At 64.2% G+C, this 25676-nt stretch overlaps 1 protein-coding gene across 6 annotated transcripts in view; it reads right to left on the bottom strand.

Moving 5' to 3' along the window:
- The window catches only part of SCARB1 (scavenger receptor class B member 1), a 54322-nt gene extending 29825 nt beyond the window's left edge, over window positions 1-24497 (bottom strand). For 2 of the 6 annotated variants that reach the window (XR_004950916.1, XR_004950915.1), the window contains exon 1: window positions 23647-23911. Coding sequence is in view for 4 of the 6 variants with exons in the window: in XM_016129855.2 (XP_015985341.2) it covers window positions 23647-23772 (126 nt within the window). In the remaining 2 variants the exon portion in view is untranslated. Of the gene's footprint in view, window positions 1-3012; window positions 3061-23646; window positions 23954-24326 lie in introns of those variants that run through there. The other 4 variants (XM_036221031.1, XM_016129855.2, XM_016129853.2 and 1 more) reach the window with 4 other exon arrangements.
- Between the last annotated feature and the right edge of the window lie 1179 nt (window positions 24498-25676).

The raw sequence follows: 25676 nt of genomic DNA, 5'->3' as shown, positions 1-25676 counted from the left end.
TCCCGTGTGCCAGCCGAGGGGCGGGGAAGGCCTGTCCCCTGTTCCGCCCTGACCAGAACGGGACATCTGGAAACCGAGAGGACAACTCGGGTGAGCACTGGGGCCGGGGGGAGCTGTGGGGAACTCATGGAGTCTCCCCCAAACCAAAGGTGGCAGCTGCTAACCCCCTCCAGGCCCCTGGGGCTCCTTCTGGGGGCCTTTTTCCCCCAGATTTCCCCATGTTTCATGAGCTGCCAGAAACCCAGATCTTTCTATGAAATCTCCCACTCGTTTCAACATCCACAGCTTACTTTTCAAAACTGAACACACCCAGGAGCCGAGTCGCACATTTTCAGGCGACAGCTGGCCCGCCGGCAGCCCCCATGCCAGGCTGGCATCGTCTCCCGGAGGGGCTGGCCTCCGTATGTTCCAGATGGGGAAACCGAGGGCCGGCGAGGCTGGGCGCCACTCCCCGGGGCCACAGCGAGCCTGACACCGGGCCCCCGGGCATGGACCTGGCCGCAGACTGGGCGGGCGGCAGATTCAGACCTCAGCCTGGAAGCTGCGGGCGGGGGAAGGGGAGGTCGCCCGCCACGCCCTCTCTGCCAGCCCCGGCCCACGGAAAGGACATCCGCAGGGCTGGCACCTAGGACCCGCCTGCCCTGGCTGCCCCTGGCGCACCCCGCCGGGACGAAAGGCGACCTCGGCCTCAGCGTCCCCCTTTCTGGAGGTGTGTGGTGTGAGCACAGAACGGCAAGTCCACCCTCTGAGCAGACGCTTAGGGGCACGAGGCCGCGTCCTCGAGCTCGGGCCCTGAGGCGTGCAGGCGATCTCTAGGACTCGCTCATCGTGCGTAACAGAAACACAGTGACAGCCCTAAACGAAGGGTGGGGGGTGGAGGGGGGGGCGCTTGGAGAGACGGACGTGTCCATGCGTAGGCCGTGGCAATGGTTTCGCGGGGTCCACTTATCTCTGAACTCATCGAGGTGCACATGTTGAATATACACAGCTTTTCCCCCCCTGGCAATCTTACCTCAATGAAATGGTTAAAAAAACAAAAAACGAACAATTTTCACTTCCTGACTCCCTCCCCCCGCCCCGTTTCTTGGCAAAGGCAGCTGGGCCTGGAGAAGCCTCCGGAACCCCAGAATCCCATTGTGCTTTCTTCACCCACTGGCCTGCTCGCTCCGCTTTGGGGACAAATCGGCCAAACCAGTGAGTCACCAGCTAAAGCCGCATGTCTTTCTCTCTCTCCAACAGAAGGGAATTTGGGGTTCTGGGGTTCTACTCCATCCCACAGGCCCCGGCCCGCAGGAAACGTCTGCTGGTCCAGCACTGGTTAGGGCGGGGTGAGGTGGGACAAGTCCCCAATCCTCTCTGCACCTCATGAAGGGGGCGTAATGGTAGCGCCCCCTCCCACGGCTGCTGTGTGTAGAGAAGTAAAGCGCTTGGAGCTCTTGGAGCAGGGCTGGCAGGACCCGGGACATCCCGGTCAGCCATGCGGTCACCTGGCACACAGCGTCCCACCCTCCTCCACCTCAGGTGGGGGCTGGACTTTGCACTGCTTCAGATTTGCAGGACAGCAGCTTTCGGCCAGACAGAGGTATCCTGATTAGATAACAGTGCAGCTGGCCAAGATCGTAGCCTTTTGCCTCAGCAGCTGATTCTAAGCCGGCCCCCTCCCCCAAGGTCAAAGATCATGGCCCAGGACACAGAGAGAGAAGCCAGTCCCTTGTTGGAGACACACCCTCTTGTCCAACTCACTTCTGAGCAGTCAGGAGGGCTATCCAGGGGTGGGGGCTTGTGAGCTGGGTGCCGAGCAAATGACCTGGGCTCTGTCAAGAAAAGATGACAGGGAAGGCCTTCTCCACTGGGGGACACAGGTTGTGACAAGGACAGGAAAAAAGCCATTTTAACAGATAAAATGGCATGTACCCAAACAACGGAACACTACTTAGTAACAATAGAACACTACTTAGTAACAAAAAGGAACCAACCACCGGTAAACAGCCACAACCTCCACAACCTCAAAAGCATTCTGGAAGGGGAAAAACTGTAGGGAGAGAAACCAGGTCAGCGGCTGTCGGGGGCCGGGGGACGGCCAAAGGGCGTCAGGAAACTGTCCGGAGTGATTAAAACATCCCGTATCTTGCTTTCAGTTGCCATACAGGTGAGTCGTACGCTTTTGGTAAAACTCATCAACGCATATTTTAAAAGGACGAACCTTATGGGCAGACCCTGAAACATCACGCGAACATTTTTGACAGTTTAATTGAGATAGGTAGGATTCATACATCACACAAGTCATCCATGTAAAGGGCGCAAGCCAATGGTTTTAACATTTTCATGGTGTTGCAACCATGACCGCGATCCTGTTCCGGACATTTTCATCACCCGAAACAAAACCTTGCGCCCGCAGGCGGCCACCTCCCTCCTCCCGCCCCTAGCAACCATGAATCTACTTTCTGTCTCTATGGATGTGCCCTTTTTCAGATATATGCAACCATACGAGTCCTCAAACGTGTCCATAGTAACCTATTTGTCAAAGACAAGAAGGGACAGCAAAGGCCACATACAGCTGCTTTCATGTGGCGTAACGTTTGCAAGATCCATAATGTTCATCCAGTGCAGTCCAGTGAGCTGTACCAAGCGTCTCCGCCTCACCTGTGTGGCAACCAAGATCAAGAGCTGGAACATTTTCCTCGCGCCTGTTAAAAAAGGATGCACGTGAGCATGCCGTGTTCACCGGAGCATTCTTCACAAGCGGCCAAAGGTGGACGCGGCCCAAGCGTCCATCGGTGGAGCGGCGGGCAAATACAACGTGGTCCATGCACGCGACGGAGCACAACTCAGCAGGCGGGCCTCCTTGCTGTCCCTTGTCAGTGCGGGCACGCTCCCGCCCCAGGGCCTTGGCGCTGGCCGCTCGGCCCACGGTGGCCGGTGGTCACCTGTCTCGCCCCTTCCTTTGCTCACGGGCCCCGGTCTCCGGAAGGCCCACCCATCCCACCCCCAAAACTCCCGAACGGCCTTAACCTGCAGCTTCCTCCACGGTCCCTGTCTCCTCATGGCGCACGCTGTAGTGACTGTGCCCACTGCCCCCTCCGGGTCCCCGGCCAGATCGCAAAGCCACAAGGACAGGATCGCCGACCGCTGAGCTCACTGCTGAATCCCCAGGGCCTAGGACAGTGCTCGGTGCCCAGCAGGCCTCCAGCAAATATTTGCTGAGCAGAGGAGCACCGTGAACTCTGACACCGGCACCATCAGCGGGGAGCGTCGGGGATGCGGTCACGCTGCCTGCTCCTTCGGGTGCGCTTCAGTGGCTCATGTTTAAGAGTGAATCCTTTGAAAAATCACAGAGTATGGCCCGTTCGCAGCTGGCGTGGGCCAGGGCAGCGGCTCAGTGAACGTGCGATGGAAAAAAACAAAAATCCCACGTGCATTATTTTTTAGCTATTTTGCTATTTTAGCTTATTTTTCAAATAAGTGAACCCTAAAAATTACAGTTTCAGTAAAATGTTCTGGCTCGGTGAGCCGCCACCTCGCTCAGGCCAGGCCACAGCCTCAGGACTGAGGCAAACGGAGACCAATGCTCGGGCCTTCCTCCCATCGGAGGGTGGTCACGACAGACCCCGCTGCCAGCCGACCCCCTTCCCAGGCCGGGCGGTCCCAAGGGAGGCAGGAAATCGGCCCTCGGAAAAATCCCACGCTGGGCGGAGAGAGAGAGACACAGCCGGCCGCTACCCCACGGGGGGCAGCCTGGGGAGGCCTCTCGGAGGAGGCGACATTCGCGCCGAGACCGGAGGAGACGGTGTGGTCTCCGGAAATGACCGACGTGCGAGGGAAAACGCTTCTCTGTAAATGTCATACTTTAGCCGCGCCAGACGCACATGCTGTTTTCAATGGCGGCATCGTTCTTGTTTTTCACTAAACGCACACATGTCCTCATCTGCTTAAAGAAGCCTGGGGTGCAAATGCTCAGAGCGGGACACCCTCGGTTACCCAGGAAGTTCGCACCGAGGGGAAGACGTCCGGACGGGCCGGCTGGGCGCGGAGGCGCCCCCGACTTGCCGCGTTTCTTCGTCCCTTGTAAATGTGCAGCAGGAAATCTCAGCGCCCATCGTGCACGCAGCTCCCACCCCGGGTCTGCACGGCAGCTTCCGGCGGGCAGACCTGATCAGACCCCAGCCCCGGCGCCCCTGGCTGGGTGGCCGCAAGCACCCGGCTCCCCTGGGTGCCTCGGTTTCCTCATCTGTGAAACGGGGGCAGGGACAGCCCCTCCTCGGCAGGGCCGTGGATGGGGTCTAGAGGCCATGAGCAGAGCGGGTGCTAAGCACGAGGTGGCGTGAGTATCGCGGGGCTCCCCACCACCCTCGGCTCCAAACGCCCGACCTCAGCACTCAAGGCCCCGGCCTGGGTCCCCGCCCGGAATGCCTGGTGTTCTCCAACACGAGTCCGCCCCGGGAAGGCCATCTGCTCACCGCCTCCCACAGATCCCAAAGCCCGCTCGCCAGGGGCCACCTCCTCCATGAAGCCTTCCAGAACCACAGACAGTGAGCCCACTCTGACCCAGTGAGGATCCCAGGTCGTTCTTTGCACAGTCATCCTCCCCGGGCTAGATGCTCTGCTAGGGATTTAAAGATGCAACAGTGAACAGGACGAGGCCCCTGCCCCGAGGAGCCGGCGGAGAACTGGGAAGCCGGAGATCAGAGCTAAGAAAACACCGCCGCCTGCGTCACCGCCTTAAATCCTCAAGGCCCATTTCACAGATGCGGCCGCCGAGGACTGCAGGCCGGATGCAGCCCCGAGGCCGCGGGCGCGGGGCAGGACCGAGCCTCGGGTTCTGCGTCCTGTGTCCTCACACCTCCCTGCTAGGCCTCCCCGCTGCCCTCGGAGCCCAGGTCGCAAGCTGACCATTAACCTGACCTGGACGTCCAGTTACAAAACCTAACTCATCCCCCAGTGATAAGGGAAACAGGCTGAGCGGCAGCGGCAGGAGGCCCACCTGCGGGAAGGAGGCCCGTTGGGGGACGGGGCCCGGCCCCGCCCACTGCGGCCTGGCAGGCCCGGGACTTAGCGCCCCCTGGTCCGAGGGCCCCGGAGGCAGCAATCCCACCCCCGGTGCGTAGCTCAGAGAGATGAGAGCGTGCGACCAGAGACTGGCCACGAGTGTCCGGGGCGGCTTTTCTCATAAAAGCCCCAAGCGGGGACCCCCGGACGTCCACGCACAGGGGAATGCATGGCAAAAGGTGCCACGTTCACGCAGTGGGGTGCCCCCCAGCAAAGCAGGAAGAACCGACAGGCGCCCACGTGACGCGGCTGAAACTGGCAGGCACGGCCCAGGCCAACAGGGCTGGGCATGCAGGCGAGCGCGTGCAGCGCGAGTCTCCTCATGGGACAACGTCCTGCGCCCGCCCGGGGGTTCCGGCGAGCGCGAGCACCCCCACAGAAACCCAGCGACGTCTCCACCCGAGACCGGGCACTTTCCTCCAGGGACGTTAAGTTTCAACTTTAAAAAAAGAACGAAAAGTGTTTTAAGTTTTTAACATGGACGTGGGTAGGTGCTTTTAAGATGTTTAGCGCACCCGTGAGTGGCGCCTTGGCCCGCGAGGACCAACGTGGGTGCAGCGTCCCATCGAATCGGATTTCTGAAGCTCTCGCGCGCCCCGGGAGACCAGCGAGGAGTCAGCCGCGGGCCCAGGAGAGAGACGAGAGGCGGGGGGCCCTCCCTGCAAGCAAAGGGCCCCGTCCGCGGGCGGGATGGCCAGTCCCGCCCCCCCTTCTTCTGGAACCCTCCTAGGCTTGCAGCCTGAGCCGCCCTAAGAGGGACGCAGGGCAGGACACGCTCTGGGTGGCTTCTTTCAAGTGGCCCAGCAGGGACCTTTGTTTTGCAACCGGGGCCTGCAGAGCGAGTCCCTTCCAGGCCATGGATGTGCCGTTGCCTCCTCCTGACTTCCGAGCCCAAACGAGGGACGGCCCGGCGCGATGGGGACACGGGAGGGTGGGAACGGAACTGAGGCTCGCCCCAAAAAGAGCCGGCTGGGACGCCAGGGGGTCGAGGCGCCCTGGAAGCCCGGCCCCACCCCCCAACCCCAGAACCGGGAGGTCTCGCCAAAGCAGGTCTCGGAGAGCTGAAGGGTTCCCACGGGACGGATGGAGCGGCAACTCGGGGGTCCTACGAGTCCCAGGAAGCTCCCTGGCTGGGCAGGGACCAACTCGCCACTGAGCGGCACTCCTTCAGCCTCCGAAAGGGACAGGGCCGCAGGGGCGGTGGCCCCGTGGGGGGAGCCCCGGGGAGGGGGAGGCCTGGGGGGGGGGAGGCACTGTGGGGGGAGCCCCGGGGAGGGGGAGGCCCGGGGAGGGGGAGGCCCCGGGGGCCTGCTGCACAGCTGGGCCGGTGCCTCGTTCCAAAAAGCCACCACGAGGCCTCGGCGTTAGTTCCGCTGTGACGACGGCGGCGTCGTGGCAACTTTGCGGGTGGGGGGCGGGGGCGGGGCTCTGCTGGGCCTCGCTGGTGCCCGCCAGGCAGCCGTTGTCACAGCGTGGTCCCCACACCAGCAGCTGGGAGTGCCACCTGGGCTCTTAGAAACGCACGCTCTCTCTCTCTCGCCCTGTCTCAGATCTGCGCACTCAGCAGCTCTGGGGAAGGGCCCCCCGGCCCCCGCATCTGTGTCTTAATAAGACCCCCAGGGGATGCTGCTCGAGAGAGTTAGAGAGCCGCTGTCAGAGGCAGGTGAACGCTGTCACTCGGGGAAGGGGGGACGGACAGGGCGGTTGTCCAGGTAGACGTGGGGGGCGTGCAGCCGGAGGCCGTGAGAGCAGACTCGGGGCACGTGGCGAGCCTTGCACTGTTCTATTTTTAATGTATATTTGACATTTTTTGTAGCAAGTTTTTTTAAATCACTTAAGATTTCTTAAACATCCCCTTCCCCCCCAGGGCGGGGGGGAACATGCCACCGCCACACACGGGTGTTCCGTCCCCCGGAAGCCCCCGCCACCAACTCCCAGCCCGCAGGTCACGCCAGGCCGGTGGGCGAGTTTTGAATGACGTGGTATTTCAAAATATTTGAATTCGTTCACAATAGCTTAAAAATAGCAGATAAATTCCGATTTCGGGCTTCCTTCGGAAACCTGGGAGATGCGCCAGCTCGGGGCCCGCGTGCGTCCTCACACCACAGCCTCCTGGGGCCGAGGGCGGCGGCTCGGGGGACAGGGTCCGATCCCCACCACGCCCTGTCCCCGCACGCCGGGCGCTGGCGGGGCTCTGGCCGGTGTCTGAGTCTGCGACCCCTCCAGCAACGCGGGACGGGAACGCAGCACGCACGCATTCGCGCGTTCATCTGTTGGGGATTTCTGGGGGGAAAAAATCCCTCTTCCAATAAAAGAGGAACAAGAGCCCTTGCACTGGGCCGTTCCTCCTTCTGCCTCTGGATGACGTGAGGCGGCGTGATGTCGGCGCCGCGGCAGCCACCATGAGACCATGAGGGCAACAGCAAGAGGGTCGCGGACCCGGAGACGCGCCAGTGTGACCCCACATGTCCGGGAACGCCTGCCGCCTCCGGGCTCTTACGGAGCACGATGCTAAACGCCTTTACCGCTCCGGCCACTAGGAAGCGGCTTCTATGTTACCTGTGACTCAAAACGTCCCATCGGGAGCAACGCTCTTTCATTTAAAGCTGACAGCTCGTCGATGAGGCAGGTGCCGTTTGACAGATGAGGAAACCAGGGCACAGGCAGATTAAGCCACTAAGGTGCCCGAGGACGCAAACCCAGCGGTGGCCAAGAGTCGCGAACACGGGTCTCCCCCCAAAGCCAGTGCTCTAACCACTGCGTTTACAGCCTCAGCAAAGGCTCGTCACAGGTGTGAACGAGTCAGGCTCGCAGGAACGGGAGGAGGCGGCGGGGAGGCACTGGTCCCCGGCCCCCAGGCACATCGAGCACCGTCTCGCCCTCCACCCTGCAGATCGGGCCGCACCCGGAGGCCCCCACCACGCTGCCACGCTGGGAAGCCCAGGCAGGGCGCCTGTCCACGCTCTCTGTGGCTGGCACGATGCCCTTCGGGGCTCCTTCCAGCCCCGCTCCCCACGGAAGTCAGGCAGGGGCGACCCCTCCCCGCAAACGCCGTAACTTCACCCCCATAGCAGAACTGGTCGTCTCCGGGCAAGACGGGGTTCGGCGATGCGCAGCCCGTGGGCCGAGCCTGGCCTGGGGCCTGTTTCTGTTCGTCCCGAAGCTGGTTCAGGACACGTGAGAGTTGCACGAAGTCCACCTTCCGGTGTCCGTGCCAAAGCCGTCGTGGACGTGGCCACGCCCGTCCGTGGACACCGTCCGCGGCAGCCGTCCACGAGGGCGGCAGCGCCGGGCGGTCGAGACGCGGCCCACCTGGCCTGGATGTGGTTTCCATCCGTCCCCTCAAAGCGTGGGGAGCCCGATCGCGCCACCCTGGTTCCCCCGCTTGGCCACGTGGGGCGCGAGCTCCTCCCCCTCCTCCCCGGGGGCAGTGCAGAGAGAACAAAGGGACGCGGCCTGCCCCAAAGATGGTGCAAGCGAGCGGAAGGGCCCCTGGCAGATGTGCCGCCCTGTGCCTCGGCCCCAGTCCAGGAACACGCGGCGCCTCTGCCAAGGCCGTGCGAATGGGAACAGGGGTTCTGGCCAACAGCGGCGGGAGGCCCGGGGCTGCCTCCTCCGGAGGATGAACCTTACGCAAGAGGCTCGGTGCGGCACACTTTCCCACGGCCGCCGGCCCGGGCAGCCAGGTCCGCAGAGCCAGCCCGGGCCGCCCGCGCGGGTTGAACCCACCACGACTCTCCTTTAATCGTGGTAAAGGGCTCATACAATGCGCGTGGACTGCCTCGGCCATGTTTAAGTGTCCGGTTCGGTGGCACGGAGCACATCCCCACACTGAGACTCCGCAACCACGAAGCGACTCCCCGGCCCCGTCCTCCGGCCCCGGGATCCGCCGCCACTCCACGGCCGCTCTAGGTCCCTCCCGCGAGCGGGACCCCCCGGTCTTGGCCTTCGGCGGCTGGCTTATTTCACTGGGCATGGCACCCTCTGGGTTTGTCCATGGTGTAGGCCGTGTCAGAAGCTCCTTCCTTTTCGGGGCTGACTCATATTCCGTCGTACGGATGGACCACGTTTCGTTTATCCCTTCCTCCGCCGACGGGCCCCCTGGGCCGCTTCTGCCCCCCAGCTAGTGTGAACCATGCTCTGCACATGAGTGTGCAAACAGCTCCTCAAGTCCCTGCTTTCAACTATTTTGAATAGACGCAGAAGGGAAATTGCTGGATCACGTGACAATTCTATTTTCGGTTTTCTGAGGAACCGCCAGGCCGCCGCGCCGTTCCCGCCCACAGGGCACGAGGGCTCAGCCGCTCCGCGTCGCCCACGTCCGCGCCGGCCTCACGTGGGTGAGGCTTTGACCTGCATGCGTGTCCCCGGACGACGAGCGCTGCGGAGCGCCTTTCCACGGGCTCGTTGGTCGTCCGCAAGATCTTTGGAGAACTCGCCACGAAGTCCTTGGCGCATTGTTGAATCAGGTCGTCCTGCTGGTAACCTAAGACCAGATTTCTGGCCCACACTCGCGTCCTCCCTGCCATCTTGGAAAGTGGCTCCCCCACCCACAGGGGCCGAGGGCCGTCCCCACTTCTCCCTCCGTCCCTCACAGCCAAGGCCGGCCCGTGGCGCACCCTGTCGACTGTCCCCACGAGGGACGTCTCAAACCTGTCCCTCCTTCCAGCGCCACCGCCGTCCTCCCCGCCTCCGCCCCGAACCCCAACACTCCTTCCTCCCCGCAGCAGCCCGAGGGCTCGGTAAGAGCCAGATCCGATCCTGGTTCTCCCTGCTTCGAACCCTCGATGGTGTCCCGAGGGACCGAAAACCAAACCCGAGTGCCTCCCCGTGTCCTCCAGGACAGCCCGCCTCTCCCCGACGCCACCGTCCCGGTCACTCTTCCTCAAGCCCAGTGGCCCGTTCCACCTCCTCCCCCGCAGTGAGCACCCTCCCGGCCCCAGGCCCGTGCGCGCGCTGCACCCGCTGCCTGGCCGGCCATTCCCGGGCCCGCTCCTCAGCTCAACGGCCCCTTCTCAGAGAGGCCCTCCCCGCCCCCCACCGGGGGAGACCCCTCGCCGCCGGCACTTGATGCCAGCTCCCGGCCTCACTCCCAGAGGGCGTACGCGCGCGCCTCGAGTCCTTCGGGCGTGTCTCTGCTTGTTCCCGGGCCGTCCTGCCCCCGCCAGGGTGTCGGCCGCCAAGGGCAGGACCCGCAGGCCGGGCGCGATGCCCGGCACACCGCGTGCGCTCCGTGACCACGTGCCGAAGGGCCACGCGACCTCCCCGACTGCTCAGGCGCCTGAGGGCCCCTCTTCCTCACGGTGCCGCCTGGCTGGCTCGCGAACACGACTGCCTGGAGCTGATTCTCCCCCGGGGGCCGGTCCCATCCATCCGTGGGGACTGTCATCGTCCCGACCCCTTCGGAGTGTCTACAGAGAAGGCCGGCGGTAAACGCGACATGTCACTCCTGGCTGAGCGGGGGGGTGCTCTCTGCTGACGCTGTCCCTGTGCACGGGACAGACGCCCGGAGCCCGACGGGCCTCGCCCCGCGGGGGGCAGCCAGACCGCCGCTGCGAGGCCCCCAGGGAAGCCGGAGACGCCGCGGGAAGTGCGCCTGCTGCCCGCACGCCCGAAGCCCCTGAGAGGGGGTCGAAGGGTAACTCAAGCCTCAGCGGGTCCCTGTCCCAGGCCCCGTCCTGTCTCCCCCCGACCACCAAGGACACAGGTGGCCACGATGGCCGACAGCCACACCGCACTTACCTGTGCTCCCCGGCCACGCCTCACACCTGCGACGGCCCCAGAGAGCGTGGAGGTCAGCGGCGTCATCCTCGGTCTCACGGGAGAGAGGGGCCAGGGCCGCCCCCCCCCCCCACGGTCACAGCCAGGGCCACGGCCACCGCCACCTCCGCCCCATCTGCCTGGGCCACCCTGGGTCCCCCGCCTCCTGTCCCAGGTTCCCCGGCCACGCCCTCCATCGCCACGCCCACCACCGGCGCGAGCACCGGGGAAGCGCTTTGCTCACGGGCCCCTCGCGCCAGCCCCAGGAAGAGGCGGGGGAGCCATCGCTGTACAGATGGGGAGGCGAGGCCCCCGCCCGAGTGCGGCGCAGCTCGGGGTGGTCCAGTCGGTCCCCGCCCTGCACCGCCTCATACGTCAAGACAACACGCGCGGTTATGAGGGGCATTTTTTCATTCTTTTTATTGTCGCCTCACCTGACCAGGTAGAAAGAACAGGTGCCATCTCAGGCGAGGAAGGCGAGGTGGGAGGCTACGGCCCTGGGCGTCGCCCCGTGCCCCAAGCCCCCCCTCCCGGGAACGTTTCCACCCCCCGGGGCCCTGGGCGGCCCCCACGCACGCACTCTGCACTCCTTCCAGAAAGAGGGTGGACCGCGGCGGCGCCAGCCGGACCGGCCCCTCGCGGCCCGGCCGCAGCCAGGCGAGCGCCCGACCCACCCGCTGTCACCCCGGCCGCCCCTCGCGGCGGCCTCTGCGGGCACAGCGCCCATCGTCCCCGCTTTACAGATGAGGAAACCGAGCCCCGGAGAAGCCGAGCCGCTCGCCCGCGGCCTCCCCGCTGGAAACCGCCGTCCTGGCGAGCGGGGGGCGGGCGGGGGGCGGTGAAGGGCACCCCGTCCGCCACGCACGGCTTCCACGCCCGCACGGCGCCCAGGGCTCCCGACGCGGACGCGAACCTGGCCGTTTAAACGCCGCGGCCGATTTTTCTTCCTCCCCGAGCAGCGTGGGCCGCCTCTCCAGCCAGCGCTGGGGCCGTGCCCGGCCGGGCCGCAACCCTGGGACAAAAGCGAGGAGCCCAGGTGCCGGGCCAGGTGCCGCGCCTACCCGCAGCTGTGTGACCGCGGGCGTGGGCCCCCGCCTGGCGTGACCGCACCTTGGAGGCCAGGGGTGAGGACCTGCTGAGCCGACGCCTGTACCACACGCAGCTTGGGGCCCGGCGCACGGTGAGCGCCCACCGACCCCTTCCAGCAGGGGGTTAAACGTGGCCCCTCAAACGGCGTCTCCACCCGGCACCTACGACGTCACCGTTGCAGACGTGAGCAAGGATGTCAAAGCGAGGCCGTCACGGGGTACTCGGTGGGCCCGAAACCCAACGGCGAGTGTCATCGTAAGATACCACACGGAGGGCGAGGCCCCGTGACTCAGCGGCAAAGGGGGGAGAGATGCGGCCACAAGCCCAGGGACCCCTGGAGCTGGCCGGAGCCGGAAGAGACCAGGCAGGTGGCTCCCGCCCTGGAGCCCTGAGGGAGGGGGCCCCGCCGGCACGAGGGGTCAGACCTCGGGCCTCCGGACACACAGTGCCCTCGTTTGAAGCCGCCACGTCTGGGGCCACACGTGAGGACAGCCCCAGGAAACGAACGCACGCCTGAGAAAGCTCCGGAAGACACGCAGGCGTTCCCGGCAGACGCCTCCTCCCTCCCGGGGCAGATGGGCCGAGGGGGCCTGGGGGCCTCATTGAGGAGGTCGCTGCCCTCAGGCCTCGCCCCGTCCCAAAGGCCCCAGCTCCTCACACGGCGCCCCCGCAGGTGGGGTTTGGGCATGTGAATCTGGGGGGGGACACACGTTTAGCAGTAAGAATCCATTCGGGTCAAGTTCAGAGCCAGAGGAAACCAACCGGCGCTCAGGGACGCAGACAGGGCGAGGCTGCGGCCCGGTGTCCCCCCCTCCGCAGGGCCTTCCGGGGGCGGAAGGGGGTTGGACGAGGTTCTGCTTGCCCCTCGGGGCGTGGGGCCTTTGGGGGGGCGGGGGGCGGGGTACAGACAAGGTTCTGCTTGCTCCTCCGGGCGCGATCCCGCGAGGCTGCGCAACAGTAACTTATTTTACTTCATGTGTCTTTTAGGTACTTTCCTCAAGGAAATCTCCCATTCCTGGGACTATTTCACAAAGGACTCAGAAAAGGAAGACTCGGAGTTGGAGCCATGAGGGGGGGGCTACGGCGTGGGACCCGGGGGCTGGGGAACGGGCCGTTGCAGGGAGCCCCACGGGCGGGAGAGGGTTCCCGAAGGGGCAGGGGGTTCCGGCCGCAGCCGGCGGGGCCAAGAAAAGCCCGCCTGACCTCCACCCGCCGGCCTGAAGGCCAGATGGGGCCAGGGGGAAGGGCCGCAAGAATTTCTGCCGGGCTCAGTGGGATGGCGGGGGCGGCCAGGAGCCCACAGGTGCCACTCCAGAGTCCCTCCTCACCAGACAGGCCCTGGCACCCAAGGCCCCGGCACCTCTCCAGCTCAGAGGATGAGGCGCGCACTGACCCAGCCCGCAGCCCGTCACGCTGCCTTAGAGCCGGGTTAATCCCCAGACGGGAGGACGGGAGGGCCTGGCGGGGGCTGCGGGCAGGAGCCACAGGCCTCACAGGGCCAGATCTGAGCTAGGAAAGCCGGGGAGCAGGCGGGGGCCGGCCGAGGGGGGTGAGGCCGGAAGGGATCGCGGGCCCCTTGCAGCCTGGGGCAGGGGGAGGGGCAGTTCAAACTGGCCCAGGGGCCCCGCGGTCCCCCCTGTCGTCCATGGTGTGGGGCTGCCAGGCTGGGGGCGGGCCAGGCACCCACCCCAACTCAGCCAGGAGAGCTCGCTCCCAAGCGCACACAAAGGAACTTTTGTGCAGGAATGTGAAGAGAAAACGTGCACTCCTGAGAACACAAAGAGACAAATCCACAGCGAGGGACATTCTGCCAAAAAACACAGCCTGGTCTCAAGGACGCCTACGCCAGCAAAGGCCAGGACCAGGCGGAGGGCCGGAGGACGTGTCCGGGCTAAATCGGAGGGAGAGACAAGGCGGCTGGGAGGGGTGTCAGCCCGTGACAGAGCGGCGGGGGCGGGGGCGGGGGAGACACAGAGGGACGGAGAGGGACAGGTGGGCGGCCTCTGAGGGCGCGGACGACGCTTCCCGCCGAGCGGCCGAGGGGCTGGCGGGCGCCGTTTTTCCAAAATACGATCTTCCAAACGGACACCTCGGGGCGGGAAGAGCGTGCGCGAGCTGCTCTGCGGAGGGGGTGACGGGTCCGAAGCTCCCTGGCGCGAAGGGCTGGTCCCGGGGAACCAGCGAGGGCCTCCCAGGTGATGGGGGACGTGTCGAGAAGAGGTGACCGCGTGAGCAAAGCGAAGACGCGAGGGAGCGAGCGCGGGGGGGCCCCGCCTCCGCGCAGGGGCGGTGGACGGCCGTCTGCAGGCGCGTGTCCGGAAGGCAGAGACGCCGCCGCGGCCGGCGCTCCCGGGACACGGGCCCCGCCGCCCCCGCGGGCCCTGCACGGCCCCCCGTCACCCATCCCGGCTCCAGAAGGGAAACGAGGGCAGAGAGGCGAAGTCACGTGCCGAAGACGCACGGCTGGACTTGGACCCGCGCTCTGGGGTCCCCCGGAGCCCCCGGACGCCGAAGCCCCCGGAGCTGGAGAGAAGCCTGGGCGTGGCGAGCTCGTGTCCGGCCGTGACATGCCAGCGCCACCTACCCGAGCCCCACGTCCCCCTCCGCCCCGAGCCTCTCGCCCGGGCGGAAGGTGCTCCTGTGGGCACCCCACGCGCTCTGTTGGCACACACAGGGATGCTCCCGAGGCCCCAGGTGCCCTCGCTGCCACACCTCCGCATCGCCGCGAGGTGCAGGGCAAGGGCTGGCAGCCGCCTATCCGGGACTGCGGCCGACAGGTGTGCCGGTCCCATTGCAGAACACACCTGCCGGCTACGATTCCAGGTCAAGGCCTCCGTGTTCGGGCCAGGCAGGTTGATGAAGGCCGCCGCGTCTCAGGCTCACCTGGGCCACCCCCGTCCCCGTCCCTGACGCCCCTCCTCCTCCCGATCCCGTCGCCAGGATGCGGGCCGGGGCGCACGCGTGGGGCCCGGGGCCCTGCAGCTCGCGAGGGGGTGGCTGGCCCCCGCACCGGCTCCGGGTCTGCCCGCCCCCGCCCCGCATCCACGTCCCTGCTCGCGGGGGACAGGCCGCCCGCCCGCACCCGCTGCTCCTTTGCTCCATGCTCCCTCTGTGGTTCGGATTCCCCGAAGGAAAAGGAAAAGATGAAACGGAGCGAAACCTAAGTTCTAGATCTAACCATCTGAGAGCTGAGGAAACTTTCCCTGAGAAAAACACACACACAACAACAACTGCCAGCTGCTAAGCTGCCACCTTGCCTTCAGAGGTCACGGATGGAGCCAAACAAAATAATCCCTAATCCCGTACCAGCAAGCGCCGCTGAGGCAATGAGGTGCAATGGGGAAACTATTTGGGAGCAAAGGGCCCAGCAGCCTTCCTGCTGCCTGTCTCTCGTTCCTCATCCTGCGGACGTAAAAGAGGAACCAAGAGTAAGAGCCAGGGGAAAATGCATTCCAGGCGGAAGCCTATGCAAAGGCCTCGAGACAGCAAAGGACATGGTGTGTGGAGGAGGAAAGGCCTGTCAGGCCGGGCGGGGGCCCGAGGCGGGCGGGGGCCCGTGAAGACGGGCCTTACAGGCCAGGGGGCCAGAAGGGTTTACACCACACACAGCGCCGTGAACTGAGCCGACCTGCATTTGCAGAAGAGCTCTCTGTTGCAGCAGGGAGAGGTCACAGCAGGGTGGCCCGAGCAGGCAGGAGCAGCCGGAGCACGGGGAAAGTTCCCGCAGCCGGCGCGAGACCGGGCAGCTCAGTCTGGAGCGGGGCCCATGCAGGGGGAGAGGAGCAGACCCCCTGGCCCCACACGGGACCACGGCCTGCCCCTAGTCACAGACCTGCCTGCGAAACCAGCCTTGTCTTCTAAACGTCTGTCCAGTGCCTGTTTGAGAACCTCCGACTGTGTGCTGGGCACCGTTCCAGGTGCTTGGGACACGGCAACACACAGAACCGAGGTCCCTGATCACGGGCCCGACGTCACCCCCCGACGGGGAGGGACGCACAGCAAACAGTAAACGCAACACACAGGGGGAGTACGCGGTGCAAGCCTCGGCGGGCGACGGGGTTACAGAAACCGCCGCGAGGAGGGCCGGGAGCACGAGGGGAACGGGGGGTCGGCGTGACTCTCGGGGAGCAAGTGAGATTGACCAAAGGCCCAGGGGAGGTGACGGGTGAGCAGAGGGACGGCTGAGGCCAAACCCTGCTGGTGCCTCTCTGAGCAGTGGCCCGAGGCCAGTGCGAAGTGAGGGGTGACTGCGGGGGCGGGGCCTTGAATAGGGGGGGCCGGCAGCTGACTGCCGTTCTCCTGGGACCCCCCTGGCTGCTGCGTGGAGAGAAGCTGACTCGGGGAGCAGAGGCGGGCGCGGGGAGGCTGCAGGAGCCCGGGCGAGAGCCACGGTGCCTTGGACCAGGACGGTGGACACAGGGGTGCCGAGAAGCGGCTGGATTCGTTTTGAAGATGAAGCCGTGAAACGTCCTGATGGTTCAACATGGGGGGGTACAGAGGAGCATCGAGGCCGATTCCAAGGCCTTTGGTATGGGCGGCCGGAGGCTGGAGGAGCTGCGGTGAGATGGGACGGGCCGGGCGCGGGGTCCTCGGGCGTTGGCCGGGGGAGCTGCCTTTGTCCACCAAGCCGAGAGAGGACCCGGCCGCTGGAATTCAGGGGAAAGGCGTGGGCCCGGGACGCCGACTTGGGAGTGGCCGGGACATGGGTGGCATGTCCCGAGTGACACTAGATGAGGCCGGCCAGCCAGCGAGACTGGAGGAAAAGCAAGCGGAGGACAACTTAAAGGGTCTCAAGAGTCTAGAAGCTTCAGAGAAGGTGGAAGGAACCTCACCGAGAATGGCAGGAAGCGCCCAGGGGTCGGGCCACTCCCGTTCCTTCCCCCTCCAGGAGGAGGCCGTCTGTGGACAGGAAGGAGCTGCAGGCTGAGGGAAGAGGAGAGAGAAAATGAAGGCAGCGTGCCTTGGGCCACGAGGGGCCCGGCCCTCGGCCCTCTGGGTTCAGGGAGCAGACTGACCGCTGCCTGTCAATCCCCAGCTCCTGGGCCCTGTGAGGCTCTAAAGACAAAAAAAAAAAAAAAAAAAAAAAAAAAAAAAAAAAAAAAAAACGAACTCTTTGCTGTTATTTTCTTTCCCGTCACATTTCAGCTCCTGCAGGCCACTCCCAGGGCCAGCGGAGGCCAAGGTCAGAGGCCGGGGTCGCCTTGGAGCAAGGGGGAGGGAGATGAGCCACACAAAAGGGCTTCTCTTTTGTTTTGCTTTGTTTTGTTTTTGGCAGAGCTCTGCAGCCAAGTCTCTGCACGATAAATAGGTTTATGGGACCGAAGCTGCTGGATCTCAGGGTGTAGGAAGCTGGGGGCCGAGAGACGCCTCTAATTCTAAGATTATGAACCAGAAAAGTCTGTCGGTGGCAGCCTTGTGGCTGACACCAGCCTTGGGGGTTGGCTTATGAGCCCTGGGCCCCTCTTCCACTGATCCAGGACCCGAGACCCCCTCCGGACACTGATGACCACCCAAAGGGGCCGCAGACGTGGACGGAGCAGACACGCCCACGCCAGGTGTCCACTGGGACGGGGTCGCAGCCGGGGGAGCGTCACGGAGCAGATGCTCAGCACCGGCTGGCTTCCAGCTGCCCCGCTGGAGCGTGAGACCAGACGGGCGGCTGAGCCACGCCGAGTGCTGGCCAAGGGCGCCACCCCGGCTGGCGCGGGCATGGCAGGGACCGGCCATTCCGGGAACACTGAACACGCCCCTGGTGCCCGGCCCCAGGCAGGCCAGGCACGGCGGGATGCTCCAGCACAGGATGCACACCCCCACGCAGGCACACGCATCATCACATGTGTGTTCACGTGTGTGGTCACACCACCAACATGTGGGTGCACAGTAGCACGCACACACGTGTCCACATATACAACCAAACCCAAACACACGCAGACACGTGTGTGAACATGCATAGCACATGGATTTGAATATGCCATGTGCCAGGTGTAGACACACCTCGACACACGTGTGCAGGCATGTCGGCACCTCGTGCACATGTTCGTGTACACGCATGCACCGGACGGAGGCGCGTGTAGGGTGTCAGCGTGCGACGCACATCGACATGTGTGTGCTCTGTGTTGGCATGCAATCACACGCAGACATACATGTGCACATGCCAGCACAGGTCCACGGGTCATCAGACATGCGTGCACGATGGGCACACGTGCACGCACATCAACGCGGGCACGTACGCCAGCACACGCGCACACGCACGCGTGACGCCTGAGAGAAGCGGGAGACAAAAAGGGGCCGAGCGAAGGGGGCGCCGAGCGGCCGCGCTTTGCGGCCGTCACCGAGCAAGCCCAAGTGGCTCTTGCACACGCACGGAGCAGCGGGAAGCCCCGCGGCAGAAAGGAGAAAAGCAAGCCTGCGCACACCTGCGCCCCGCACACCTGCGCCCCGACAGCGGCACTCCCCCCGACGAGGGGCGCTGCTCCCCGGCGCCCCCTCCACGGCCCCGCCCTGCGGAAACACGCAGCTGTCCGGGGCTGGGAGCAGTCGGCCTGCGACCAGGACGCCCTCCGGGGTGCCGCCCAGGGGCTTCCTGCAGCCGAGACACACGGAAGGACCTGAGCAGGACCGGCGGGAGCCCGGCCCGGGGTCGCCGGGACCGTGGGCGAGGGCGGTGCTGCCCTCCCCAGCCTCCCTGGGCACCTGCGACTCCAGAACGTGTCTGGCAGGGAGACGTCAGAGGCGCTCGGTACCAACAGCTCTGGGGGCTGAGACTGTAAGGAGAACGGCCGGGAGTGACCGCTGCTGCCCACTGGCCATGCAGGGGAAGGAAAAGGGAAGGTAAACACAAGCGGAGAACGTGGGCGGCCCTGCCCTGCTTCCGAGCAGCGAGCCTGCCCGAAACCCGGAGGGCGGGGCGCACAGCGGGCTCTGGGCTCGACATCCTGCTCACGCTGGCTCTGCGACCCGGAGCGAGTGGCCACACAGCTCTGCGCCTCCTTTCTCTCCCCCTCGATGACGCAGAGGCAACAGTAGCCGCTCACACACGGAGCAGACGGGAGTTCACCCTGCATGCGGGGAGAGCGTCCAGCACCACGAGCGCCTGTTCCCGGTCCCGATCGGCCCTCGCCTCTTAACTGATGGGCAGGGCTCTGCCAAAGCCGCCGCGTGCGGCTCTCCGGGAGAGGAGCGGGCAAAGCGGTCGGGGTCTGGGCCGGTGTGGGGACAGGGTGAGGAAACGGTCCCCACCATCTGGTGACGCCCCCGCCCTGCCCTGAGCCCCGGCCAGGCCCTCGGGGACACCACGGTGACCGTGACAGCACAGCCCCGGCCCCAGCAGCCTTCCACGCTCACAGGGGAGCAAAACACACCAGCACACACGTGGCGTAACGGGGGGGACTTTTAGGGGACCGAGCTACACGGGCGTCTGGGAATGAGCTTTCCAGGCAAAGGGGAAAGCAAGCCAGGGACTCCGAGGTGGGGATGGGCTCGGTGGCCTTAAAGACCGTCGAGAAGGTGAGCATGGAGAGTGAGCAGGTGGGCAGCAGGGGGCCAGATCGTGGGGGTCCTCGGGCCACTGAACGCTGACTTTGCTATTCACCCAGCGTGAGCCGGGGGACCTCGCAGGGCTGTGAGCAAAGGGGGCGCGTGACCTGGGGCGTGATTTCACACGGCCCCTCTGGCTGTCTGCGGGGTCCAGAGACGCCACCCTGGCACTGGTCCCAGCAGCAGATGGGAGGCCGCGGTGGCGGAGGTGTTGAGAAGGGGCCAGAGTCCAGACACGCTCGGAAGATAAAGCGAGTAGGATTTGCCGGTGGGCCAGGCACAGGCGTGTCAGAGAACGTGCTCGGTCGGAACGGCCGCGGCTTTCGCGTCTACGCCTGGGGGAGCGAATGGAGCTGCCACTCACTGAGACGGGGAACGCAGGTGGGGGGGCCCCGCAGCGGGAAAAATCAGAGGACAAAGCACCCAAGGCCGATTCTGACCAGAAAACCAATTTAAAGACAGGAGAAGGGATCAGGACGTGGGAGAAGGCCACGAGGCCGGCCACAGCGGCCTGGCAGACCGGCCCTTCCCCTGCGGCCCAGCTGCAGTGAGGGGCCCCGGCCACTGTCCACCAGCTGGGCCTTCCCGGGTGGACTGGAGATACACAGGGACCCACAAACGCGCCCCCAGGCAACTGAACCGTGCCCTCACCATCCATTCAAACACAGAGGCCCACGCATGGCAGGCTCGGTTCCAGGCCCTCCCTGGGTTCGCCTCTCCCTCTCTCTCCCTCTCTCTCTCTCTACCTTTCTTCACCCCTCCCCCCGCCCCGCCCCAATACACGCACACACACCCCCACCCCAGCAAGGTCACCTGGGGCAAATGACTCTCTTAAGCTTCTGTTTCCCATTGATGATGACGATGAGGTGAGTGTCATAGAATTCCGCCCTCACCGAAGGAGATGGCTTCACAGAGAGGCTCCGAAGGCTGCCCGGCACACAGCGGTTCACGACCCTGTTCCTTGGCCCGCGAAGTCTGAGCACCCCTCCTTACCCACCGGGGGGAGGAGAAGAAATGATTCTCACTTCTTCCCCAGGGCCTCTCCCAGCGACCTCGGGACGCCCGGCCCGCCGCGTGCTTCCTGGGTCGGCGTCTAATTCATTTGGCCATCCTTTGGGGAAAGCTATGGATTCACTACCAGTTTTTAATTAAATGCGCAACACATGAAAACATTCTTTTCATTTAAAAAACAAAACAAAACAAAAGAGGAGCTTGACGGGCAAAGCGTGTTTACTTGGGCCACGCCTGCCCCCCTGAGAGTGACCACTTCCGTCAGTCCGGTGTGCGGCCTTCCATACCTTTTTCTGAGATTTTACATGCACTGACATCGACCCACTGAAATTACAGAATATTGCTTTGCAGAATTAAAAAAATACATGTATACATAAACTAAGCACCAGAGCTTTTCTCAATGAGCAATGTTTCTGCCACCTCTCCGGGCTGAAAGGCACATATCTAAGTCTCTTCCCTCTAACTTCTGCCCAGAAACCCACTGGGCGCAGAGCTCCCACTGTGGTCCCTATAACCCGGATCCAGCCATCGGGGTTCCTGACACAGGCTGTGTAGACCCTGGCAAGCTGCCGACCTTTGCTCGGCCTCAGTTTCCTCTTCAGCAGGAAGGAAGAACACTACCCGCTCTGCCCCTCTCACAGGCTATGGCTGGATTCACGTTGCTGCACGCACGTCCATCACCTTTCTGTGCGATTACTCCGCGGCGAGGCAAACCAGTTCTGACCGCTGCCTCGGAGGTGAAGTAACCGGCCTGAGGTTCCCGCCTGGCACACGGCACAGCCATGTGACACTGACGGGGGTCGCGAACCTCCTCAGTGAAAAGTATCAGCCAGTAGAGAAGCAGGTAAGTAATTAAGCGTATGGCCATTCAAAGGAATTCCATGTAGCCGTGACTAGATTTACATGTTATGACGTGGAAAATGCTTCGAGCGCTAGTGAGCTGCAGAACAGTTGTAGGTAGTATAGTTCAATTTGTGTAAAAAACGTGTATATTAATGTACACAAGTATGTGCCCGTGATGTGTATATTAGCAAAGGTCTGGGGGAAATGTCTTTTTTTCTCTGAATTTTTTTTTACATGCAAATATTCATGTCTTTTATATATAGATGTAAGTATCCAAAAAAAAAAAACCCAAAAAAATAAAAACAGAGAAATCAAAGCACAAGGCTCTCATTCAGGTCGCACGAGGACACGTGGAGCCAAAGAAAACACCAGCGGGCAGACGGTCCCTCTCCCAGCGTCCCCCGAGCCCAGTCCCCTGAACACAGGCACCCTTCTTCCAAGGGAAGGCACTTGGCCGGGGCTGCGGGGCTGCCCAGGAGGTGGGCAGGCTGGGCTTCCTGCCTTCACACCACTCGGCCCTAACCAATCGCCTGCGGGACAGTCGCGGAGGATGCCGTGCGGCTCTCCCTCCACCTGAAGCTCGGAAATCCTCGCTCCAGAACAGCTGAGGACGACGGTGCTGCCCTCTTCGGGAGCGCGGAGCAGGCGTGGAAAGTTAGGTGGTGCACGCGCACACGCGCACACGCGCGCGCGCACACACACACACACACACACGTGGAACTGACATTCTGGACCGGATCCACAGCCACAGAAAGAAACCCTGAAATAAGCCCAAGATGGACCGGGCTGACGAGCCTCTTCATCAGCAGCAAATCCCACACACACACACACACACACCCCCGCACACCCCCCAAGCAAGAGGCTCGCGGTGCTTACGCCACGTGAGTCTCACCAGGGCACACACGGAACAGAAACCACGAATCAGCAAGTGCTTACGGAGATCCTTCACTGAGCTAAAGCTCTCCTGGCTACTCTGAAAAGGATTACGGACACACACCCTGTGGCCACCGTGGGAGAGAAAGAGGCAGTCTGGCGTTCTGAGGCTTCCCCACGCGAGGGTTCCCACCATCCCCAGGGGACCACCCACCCCCCCCCAAAAAAAAAAAACAAAGAGAAACTCAGTGCTCAGATCCCATCAGATAGGATCTCTCTTACAATCAGGTTACAGGACTTAACAGGACAAGATTTTAAACCAAAAAAAAAAAAAAAAAAAAAGACAGCATGGCCAAGATGACTCAGACAAGCGCTCTCCTCTCCCAGAGACCCCGAGAAAAGCCTAACGTCGCCCCATCTTTAAAGCTGGCCGGGTCCCATGACGCGTCAGCCAGGTCTAAGCAGAAGGAGCCTCCAGTCTTCCACTTGTCTGTTTATTTTCCAAGCATCCTCCGCTGGGCATGGAGCACAGACGGAAAATGCGGACAAGCCCTCATTCTCAAGAAACTGGCCCGAAGAAGCGGGAAACTGGAAAAAGAGGAGCTAACTGGGAAGTCGCAGCTCTGGGTCTGGCTGGGTCTTGGGCAAAGGTGAGCCTCTGCTTCCCTCCCATCTGCAGGTGCTGGCTCTGGCTTCTTGCTCAAGTTTGAGGCCGTCTGCAATCTCCCGCCCTTCGGTGACTCCGGGCTCATTCAAACCTGCCGCCCAGTCGCCCGAGGCACAATCTGATGGTCTGAAGGCCAGCTGGCAGCCTGTTAGTCTCTCTAGTTAAAAGGGCAGTGGTGCATAAGGCGAGGATCAGAGGGAAGCCCTGCGGGCTCTCCCAGGTCCCTGCTCCTGCAGCCTTGGCTTGTGCCTGCCTCTGCGTGAATCCGCGGACGAAGGCGGCTTATCCCGTCCGATCTGCGCGCCAGAAGGCAGCGCGGGAGGAGGGGGCAGCGCTCCGCCTCTGTGATGGGGGTTTCTGGGGAGCCTGGACTGCGGAGAGGGCTCCACCGAGAGCTCCCGGGCCTGGACGCCCGCGCGTCTCCCAGGAGCGCAGGAAAGCCGGGGTCCTGCCCCCGTGGCTCGCTGGACACAGGCAAACTGCAGCCCTGGTTTGCGCGGACTGCCGCCGGCCGGCGTGCGGACGCGCTGCGGGCTCCCAGGCCAGCACCGCGACGGGGTCCCGGGCCGCGCCGCAGACCCCTCGGGGTGAGGTCAGGCTCCGGGGTGGTCCCTCATTCAAGGCTCCCCAACCCTGGCCTCCAGCAAACTCCCCAGGTGACCCCTTGGCCCCCAACCTCTGCCTGGGTCAGAGGGGGTGCTGGGGCGCTGGACGCTGCGCCGCCCTCGGCGCTGCGCGCTGGGGTGTCCCCGGTGCTCGGGAGCTCCGGGCCTCCTCGGCGCCCTGCGCCCCCGAGCCCCGCGCCGGCGCCCCGCACCCACCTTGAGGATCTGCTGCTTGATGATGGAGGGCACCGCCGCGATCATGACAATGCCCAGCACGGCGCACAGCAGCCCGAAGCAGCCCAGCGCGCCGGCCGCCCAGCGCGCTCTGGAGCGGCTGCCCATGTCTGCAAGGCCGGGCGCCCGCGCGGTGCTCGCGGGGCTCGGCGCCCGGGGGTGACGCGGTCGCGCGCAGAGGCGACAGAGGCTGTGGCTCCGGGGACGCGGGCGGCGGGGGCACGGCGGGCCTCGGACGGCAGCGCACGGAGGAGCGGCCCGGCAGGTGGCCAGCGGCTTTATGCGCCATGGCGGGCGCCGCCGGACCGCCCCCGGGCCGCCGGGGGCACCGGGATTCGGGCAGGCGCCCGCGGCCGGGGCGGGGCCGGGGGCGGGGCCGGGGCGGGGCCGGGGCGGGGGTGGGGGCGGGGCGGGGGCGGGGCGGGGGCGGGGCGGGGCCGCGCGGGGCGCCGAGCGCACGGTCGGGGGAGGGGGCGGGGCCACTGTGCCCTCGCTTCCGTTTCCGCGAGGGGCGTCGCGAGGCCCTGCGGCCCGGTGCCAGGATGTCTGTTAGGCCAGGCTCCCCCCCTCCTCCCCGCTCACCCCCTCCCTGCCCGCCCCCACCTTCTCGCCCCCGCTTCGTCTCCCCTTCTGGCCCCCCCCCGCCCCTCCTCCCGTCCCACCTCCTCCGTCGTGACTGTCATCATTGTCCACTTTTAGGAGTTTTCCAACTTCGGAGAGGATACCAGGGCCGCGCGCCCCCACCTCTGTGACCTCGTCTCCCCATAATTACACACGCGCACTCTTCCGGCCTCACTCTTCCTGGAACGGGCCGCGGACGCCTGCCTGGGGTTTCGTTCCCCGCACCGGGCACCCCGTTCCCCAGATACCCGCGCAGCTCCTGCCGCCACTGCCCTGCCACCTCGCGTCACGGGAAACAGCGCCAGCTCTCCACGTTCGCCTTCGCCCTTCCCCCTTGTCGTGCGCACCCCCTGGCGTGTTAACACTTGACCTTATTTGTTCTTTGCATTCCCACCATGGCTCCAGCCAGAATGCCACCGGCAGAAGCTTTGTGTCTGCGGCCCCTGCCCTGTCCCGGGCAGCTAGAGCCCTGCCTGGAGGGGAACGCTGACCCACAGCCATCTAGTGGCCCCGAGCTAAGTGCCTTGCACACGAGCGCTCCACTTACAGATAAGGGAACACGTGTGTGCGGAGAGGGTGAATCGGCAAATCCAAGTTTCTGCTTTCTGATGAGGCTTGATGAGCCAGTGAGCAAATGGCCAGTGGGAACCTGCACTTAGTGAGCGCTCCAGGGAGAAACAGGTCTGCGCTCGCCCCCCTTAAGCCCTCCGTGCCCCCCTGACCTGCCACCTAGTGCCTGCAGTGCCCCCACCCACTGAGTGCCGGACCCCAATATAGGCCAATCCCGTTGTCCTCTACTCTGGGTGGGGTTACGGATAGGACTACCGGGTTACATGGGGTGGGAGGCAGCGTCCCCAACTCCCGGAGAGACGCCAGTCCCAGAGCGAAGCCTTCTGACTCTCTGACTCAGCTCCAGAAGGAAGCGGCCGTCTCGCAGGCCCGGCCTCCCCCAGCGCTTCGAGTCAGTATTTATTGAGCGCTTACTGTGTACGGCGGGAGAGCCCGGCCTGGCCCCGCCTTCTCGGGAGACTCAGCCTCGTCCCATGTGCGAGGAGCAGGGCCCGACCCGGACCTGGATCAGGATGGCCGGGCCATGGCTGTGGTGTCCCATGGGAATGGGTTTCAAGAAATCCATAATACTCCTTCAATGGGCATCAGCCACGGGGATTGTTTTATTTATTTACTTGTTTAACTTCTGCTTTTGTACTTCTTGGGGACAAACCCACGACCTGAAACCTGGAATCTGCCCGGGCCCTGACGGTCCTTGCCTCAGTGTACAGCCGCCCTCCGTGAGGACCACATCGCCTTGACCATCTCGCCCAGTCTAACTTTTATTTATTACTGAGTCTTCAAGGTCCAAATGTGCGTGGTGCTTACCCAACACAGCCCCA

This window comes from Rousettus aegyptiacus, unplaced genomic scaffold, assembly GCF_014176215.1.
Source record: "Rousettus aegyptiacus isolate mRouAeg1 unplaced genomic scaffold, mRouAeg1.p scaffold_m13_p_5, whole genome shotgun sequence".
In the NCBI taxonomy this organism is placed as follows: Eukaryota; Metazoa; Chordata; class Mammalia; order Chiroptera; family Pteropodidae; genus Rousettus; species Rousettus aegyptiacus.
This window is presented reverse-complemented; position numbering and strand designations above follow the sequence as displayed.